Source organism: Apaloderma vittatum, unplaced genomic scaffold (genome assembly GCF_000703405.1).
Source record: "Apaloderma vittatum isolate BGI_N311 unplaced genomic scaffold, ASM70340v1 scaffold41361, whole genome shotgun sequence".
Taxonomy (NCBI): domain Eukaryota; kingdom Metazoa; phylum Chordata; class Aves; order Trogoniformes; family Trogonidae; genus Apaloderma; species Apaloderma vittatum.
In genome coordinates, this window is record NW_009698135.1 from 1 (window position 1) to 7,125 (window position 7,125).

Below are 7,125 nucleotides of genomic sequence, written 5' to 3' on the forward strand. Positions count from 1 at the left end.
GGAGGGGTCCGTGTGCTTTGGCAGAGCTCTCTGCGCTAGGCCGGGCAGCCTGAATGGTGTGTTCATGCCAAGGATGGGTGAAGCACGGGTGTTACTAAATTTTGAATATAAAACAAACCCAAGAGCAAAAAACCCCCACAACTCCGGAGTGTATGTTTCTGTAATATAAAGAGAAATGAAGTAAAAACTTGATCTAAAGCAGCAGGGCTCTGGGCAGGCTGATCTAGTTGAAGATGTCCCTGCTCGCTACAGGGGGGCTGCACTAGGCGATATTTAAAGGTGCCTTCCAGCCCAACACATTCTGTGGTTAATTCCGTGATTAATTTTTGCACAGTAACAGGCATCTTGTTCTCTGCAGGTCGCACCAGGCACCGCACGTGCCCCTTCGCACCAAACCCAGGTGCTGATGCTGCTGTTGGACACCTGAAGCTGGTCACCCCTACTTTTTTCTAAAAGGTGGTTTCATTATAGGGGGCTGGTTAGTTCAGTCAGTTGAGCGTAGCGCTAACAACGCTAAGGTCGCGGGTTCGATTCCCGTTCTGCCCCCATGTGTTGCCTGATGTAGTCGAAAGGTGGCGACCCTGGCGACAGGGAGGCTGAATTAAAATGCTCTCTAAGGTCCCTTTCAGCTTAGGCCATTCTATGATTACACAATATAAACCTAATGTAGGCTGTTCCAACTTTTTTTTTTTTCCCTCAGATTTTACTAGTTTTCTGGTTCATGGTAGGAAGTGGTGGAGCGAATCTCATCAGGAGCATGCATACAAACCTGAACTTATGGGGGACATACTGGGAATCCAGGTCGTTACAGATGGGACTTTTAGAAAACTGCTGGCTATAAATTTTTCCCATATTTGTTTCAAGAAAATATGACCATAATAGATATAGTATTACTGAAATACCATCTGATTTTTGTATTATCCATTACCTCTTCTTGTGTCTATTATACGCATTTATAAAATTGAAATTAAGTCAAGTTCTGTCCATCTTCTTGTTGTCTTTGATGTCAGTGTATTGCACTGATAATGAGGATGTTAATTATGTGGCCACTGTAATGTATCACATTTCTTTGATATTAACACTCCATTAGTTCCCTGCAAACCACTCAGACAACTAGCAGAGGTTATACATTGACTCTTGCAACGTGTCTGAAAACGAAAAGGGTCCTTTCGGTAGCGGGGACCTGATTTTGACTGCAGTTGAACCATGTTAAGCTCAAGATGGTCATGCAAAAATAAAAACTTTCAAAAACTGTGTTTAGCCTATGCTCTCAGGTGATACCAGTGAGATGCTGTCAGCTTAGTCACTCTAAAATGATGCCCAGTAACCAAATTCTGTAGCTGGGGCCAACCATATCGTGATTACAGTTGCTTATTCCTATTTATTCGACTTTGATTCCAGCAAAAGTGACCAGCAGAGGGCTGCCTTCTTTTAAAATACACTAATGGGGGATTAATGAAACATCAAGCAAGGGAAAGTTTAGGTCACTGGAGAAGTGACAGAATAGGTAGTATAGAAAAATACAGCTGGATTAAAACTGTTTTATGCCAGGTTTTGCACAAATTGCAAATTTTTTTTTGCAATAACGTTTATACATGGTTAGCCAAGTTCAAACTTCATGTGAATAACTTTAACGCTACAGAAAAGAAGTGGCCTAATAACTCTGCGTTTTAAGTTCTGCTTATATAATACGATTTAAAAAGAAATTAAGACTTTACATTCCACTTATAATACATTGCTATTTACAAGATAGGTTTGGCATGAGAAGTGTAATTATCTTTTTACAAATAATATGATAATATGATTTACAAGCATTTATGGTATCTCCACTTCTGAGTGGCCAAAGCCAGCTGCGAGTCCTTCCTCTGCCAACGATAAACCTGGTTTACTAAAATGATGCCCTCTTCAATATTCCCCACAAGGAGATACACCATGGGACGATGGGTCAGAGTCATCCTCTGCGTACAGTTTTCATTGATAAGCAGCCACTGTTGTATCATACCCTGAGTTTCATAGGGCAATAGTAAGTCCTGGGTGATGAACTCCACTTGGCATTCAATGTTATACTCTTGGTCACCAAACACTGTTCTCTTCTTGGACAGCTTTACTTTTACTGCTGAGGATGAAAGAGGAAATCTGTAAGTCGCTCCGTTTATTCAAATGCAGAAAGAAACATTATCAATGAAAGCAGCATGACTCCTTAAAAACAGTCATAATTTCTGCTGGTAAGGCCTTCTCCCTCAGCAATATACATTTGAAAATGTATTTTAAAAATAGAGGTTATGTAGTAAAGTGGTTTTTTTTCACGGGATCAGGCAATTAGGAAAAAGTATTTTCACAGAAGTGAGTAGTGTATTTTTACCATCATCAGGTATGTCAGACTTTTTAGGTAATTAGACAGTCAGCTTACAGTGTTGTTCTTGCTTCAGGAGGCTGCCCAGCTTGCCCAAGCAATTGTCCTGAAACTCATTTTGTTGATGATAGGACCCCTCATCAAAATTAGCCAGTAATGCTTGCTGATAGTACTCTTTGAGATATTCCCTTTTCATTAGAGGCATTTAACCGCCCTGCTTGACTCCACTAAAAATTTTTAGCATGAAATTTCTCTATGCTGCTTGATCTAAAGCCAGCCAAAGTTGCTGAGAGTCTCTGCACTGACATCAAAGGGCTTTGCAGAAAGTTTCTAGGGCAAACTCAAAAGTATTGCCTGTCACTCCAATAAGACAACATGAGGTAGCAATTTATTTTACTGATATAATTTTCTGAGTTGTCTTTTCAGTAAGCTATGTATCACAAGAAACTCACACAAAAAAGTGACAAGGACACACCATTCACCAGTGAAACACCAAAGCTTTGCTTTAGGTTAAACCACTAATCAAAGGCAGACCTGCTTATTTGGCTGCTTTTGCCAGAAATATTTTCCATAAAGCATGTTATACTACAATGTGGTTGACTATGCAAGAACAGAAGAACTATTGGTGGTAAACTAGGTAATTAATAAATCTGTCACACAAAACAAGTCCTCCTATATCGATTAAAAAGAACATATTTTGAAAAACAACCTAAAGTTAAAACAGCAACCATCTCTTAATCCTTTGAAATCCCAGCAGAAACTGTCGTGTATTGTAACATTAATTTCAAAGCATTTTAGAAAGAGAGTTGTTAGTCTCTTTAATAGCAGCCGCATTAGCAAGGACTTACCGAAGTTACTGTCACAGAAAACTTCAAGAATTCTTTTGTGTGTAAAGAATTCCTCCACTGCTGGGCAGGGCTGGCAGGCAGGCTTTGGTAGGACTGCTAAGAAATTACAAAGTCTCATTGTTATCTTTCAGAATCTTTTGGTTTCATTTTGTATTGTCAAACCTGAGAGCAGACTGTTCAACTACAGGGATGGCAGAGAAAATGTACGTTTGGTCAGTGATAATGTACAAAGCCTACATACTTTGCTGAAAAGACAGCTAGGGATGAAAAGGAGTTTCATTTTTCATGCTTATTCAGTTCTTGCTCAGACTAACCAGCTCCATTATCAGTGTCAAACAGAGTGACAAATACAGTGTTGTTTGTAATATGGTGATGGTGGGTGGGAAAGGCATTAGGTGATTTTATCAGTGACTCTGGGTGCAGCTGCTCTAGGATTGGGAATACATGAATTTGGCTGTGCCAGCAGCAACTGATTCCGGCTGTTTTCTGGCAGAAGTTAATAAGCCTGAGCATCTGAAGATTTGAACATTCATGTCACAACAACTCAGGTTTCCCTAAGGAAAATCAGAGACTAAATCATCCCAACTTCTCTAAGCTGATCTGAAACCCCATTCATTGTATACATAGATTTATCTGTGATAAGGACCATTGATAAGTCTATAAAGAGACCTCAAAATAAACCAAACACAATGTGCTATCGTGGATATGACATTGCCCATAGCTGTGCAGAGCAATAATCACCTTTCTCCACTATCTAAGCACAGACAACCTACACCTTTTTTTTAAGCAATGCTGCTTTACACCCTTTGAGATCTGCTGCAGCTTCCTTTGTGAGTACTTTCCCCTGACATCGGCACAAACAGGGTGAAGCAGCACAGATAGACACGGCTCCATTGACACCGATTGTCTGGGAACAGTGGCCCTTGTTTCTCCTTGATTCCCAGGACCACGGAGCATGGCCACCCTCCCCTCTGCCATCTTCCAGCTACCTTTGTGCAAGTGTTTGTACTCCTTCGTAAGAGATGCCAGGCACATGTCCTCATCCGCAGGGAATCGATCGCAGTCCAGACTGTCAGGCCAGGGGTGTCCGTGGCAGGCGAGCGTGGGGGCACAGCTGTCACGGACGGCCACACACATACTCCTACAAGGATGGATAAACCTGTCACAGGGGAAAACACCAGTCGGAATCAGTTAAATTGACTCAGTGATAACAGAATCTATTGCAAGAGTGATATACAATTCTGGAAGCAGCAGCTGTGCAAACTATGCAAGTGTCTGTATTACGGACTGGACTAAGTTTACAGGATTAAGTCACAATTTTAAAAATGCTTCTACTATAATCTGAGAAAAGCTTTGTCATGAGCCCGATTATATTCGCAAGAGGTGCTTCAATCGTAAATCAACAAGCATAAAATTTCAGTTGTAACAACATAAAACATGACATCCTTTGACAACAACGTTAATGTTCCCAAGGCAAACTAAAGTTGATGTGAATCATTTTCAGTACTTTTCTTACCAATGAATACAAAAAAGTTATCAGAATTATTTCTGAAAGACTGGAGATCACCCTTAGACTACGATAAGCATGCATTTCATTTGAGCCCTTTTTTGGCAAAGAAAGGCTGGTGTTTTGTACTGTGCTGTGGTACTTACGTATCTAAACAGATGGGTGCAAACAGAGAGCACAGGAATGTCCTCACGTGAGGGTGACAGTCCGTGTGTGCAAGGTGCTGCCAGGTGGTGGATTTGAGGATAACTTCTGCCATGCTTGTGTGTCCCATCAGGTTGGGAAGCCTCATTTCAGAGTATCCAATCTCGTGGCACATGTCCATCTCCTTGGGTATCACTACGCATTTCGTGGATAATCCAATGTCAAAGCCTGTTGCCACCCTTAGGAAACTACTCACAAAAGCAAAAGTGAGTATTTTTGCAGTCAAAAACATCTTCCAGTGACTCCTGCGCTGCTGAGCAGGGAGCTGTCAAACCTCCTAAGCACAGGGGCACGCTGAAAACCTTGTGGCTTATATATCCCAAGAGCTTAATGAACTGCTGGTTGTCAACTTCTTATCAAATCACTCGAGACAAGACCAGGTCTTATTGCCTATTCAAGGGATTGTTGTGATAACCGAGGAGGTGGAAACAAAGCATAGAACTATGTTCCCTAGAGACACCAGTGTGGTGTAGCCTTTCACGTGTCCCATGGTGTCAGCTGCTGCAGCGTGCTATGTGGCATATTAAATTTTGACACCTTGAAGGTTTGCTATGTGCTTTCTAAAACAAATTAAGAGATCCCCCAGAAAAGCGGTTGGGCAGACAAGCTGTCTCCTGGGGCTGCAGTGTCTCCTTTGTTTTCAGACACTGCTGACAGGGCAGAAAAAACAGCCCAGATTGACTTATCAAGTGAAAATGTTTTCCTTGGGCTAATTGCCCATGTCTCTTCCACTGTTTTACAATGTAGAAGAGGTACTTTCTTTGGTGAAGCACTATAAAAGAGACAGCCTCCTGCTATTAACCACGTATTTTTTCTGGAAATTTGGATCTTTATCCTGTGACATGCTAAAAGTCCCAAATTCTATTAATTTTAATAGACACTTCAAAATACAGAATTGTTTTACCGACTGGAGTCTGCGTCTATCGGATGGCGACAGAACTCGCATCGTTCCTAGTTCAGTGCTGGATTTAGTACTGCAGGACTGTTGTGACTATTGGTATTTACTCAAAGTGAAAAAGCAGTTGCACATGTGGAGAAACATTTTTATTATTTCAAATGAACCTGGCTACACTTAAAATTGCTTGAGTAGTGCAGTTTCACCTGTTTATTACTGAATTCTAACTACATTAAGCTAATGATACCAGCTGTGCATTTCTTGCTTTTGTAGCACAAAAATCGTATTAAATTTCTTAAGTTAAAAGTTAGCAGAATTTCTGACTGAGCGCTTCATTACTCTTAGTACAGTAATGATAAAGAGCACTTGGCTATAGGGAAATAGGGGAATTGGTTAAGGTGACAGAGGGTCTGAATAATGTGTAGCATACCTATTATAAATAAAAAAGTCAGAATATTAATTAAAAGTGTTGCAGATCTAAAGAAAACATTTTGTGAAAAAATTAATTTGATTAAACTATTTTTTTTATGAGTTACAGGTGTTAATTTTTTGTTTCTATTCCTTATTGCATGATTCATTGTAGAAATGTTTAGTTGTTAATAAGATGAAGGTGGATCTGCTGTAAAATATCTGGCTTGATTATTAGGCTAAAATGAGTATGTTCCTAATAGTGTATTGTCTGCTATTACTGATGCCTGATTAAAATACAGCTGAAGAGCGTTGCTAAAACTTAGTGAAAATCCTTTCCTTTCTAAATCAGTCTGTGCAGGTGTCCCTGCGGGGGGCCATGTTTTTGGCACAAAGCTGCTGGGCACAGGGAGAGGGCAGAGCCCCGCTCCAAGACGGATTTCCAGCCTCTGGGAATGGCTCCTGACATCACCCGGCTCTCATGGGCACCTGGAGCAAAACCCGGAGCATCACCTTGTGTGCATGGGCACAGCTGCCCAGGGCACAGAGCTCAGCTCACACGGGCTCCAGAGATCTCGCAGACACCCTGATGTCTCTCACCCAAGCATCACTTTGGCATTCAGCAACTGGAGCGGAACTGGGCTCCTTGTACTAGTGTCCTCTTTGTCCAGCAAGGCTTCTGCATCCATCCATGTTGCTGATGTCTTTACCAAGTCACCTCATAATTTCATTAAATTAATCAAAGCCCTCTCTGGCTCTAATAGTATTCTTTCATAATCCTTTTCTCATCTGGTTGCTATCTAAAGGTAGGTGGCAAGATCTCTGGTGAAGGAAGCCCTTCCATTGCACGTGGAGCATGGTATTACAGGCACATTTCTGAGTGATACAAAACATATGTTAAGAAAGAGTG

The 7,125-nt window shown here is 41.2% G+C and overlaps 1 protein-coding gene across 1 annotated transcript in view; it reads right to left on the reverse strand.

Moving 5' to 3' along the window:
- Positions 1–1,805: 1,805 nt before the first annotated feature.
- Positions 1,806–7,125, reverse strand: part of LOC104280284 (secreted frizzled-related protein 2-like) — a gene marked incomplete at its 5' end in the record, with an annotated part of 8,049 nt that continues 2,729 nt past the window's right edge. The window contains 4 exons of the mRNA XM_009877884.1: positions 1,806–2,116; positions 3,202–3,294; positions 4,191–4,360; positions 4,855–5,100. Of these exons, the coding sequence (XP_009876186.1) occupies positions 1,806–2,116; positions 3,202–3,294; positions 4,191–4,360; positions 4,855–5,100 (820 nt within the window). The remainder of the gene's footprint in view (positions 2,117–3,201; positions 3,295–4,190; positions 4,361–4,854; positions 5,101–7,125) is intronic.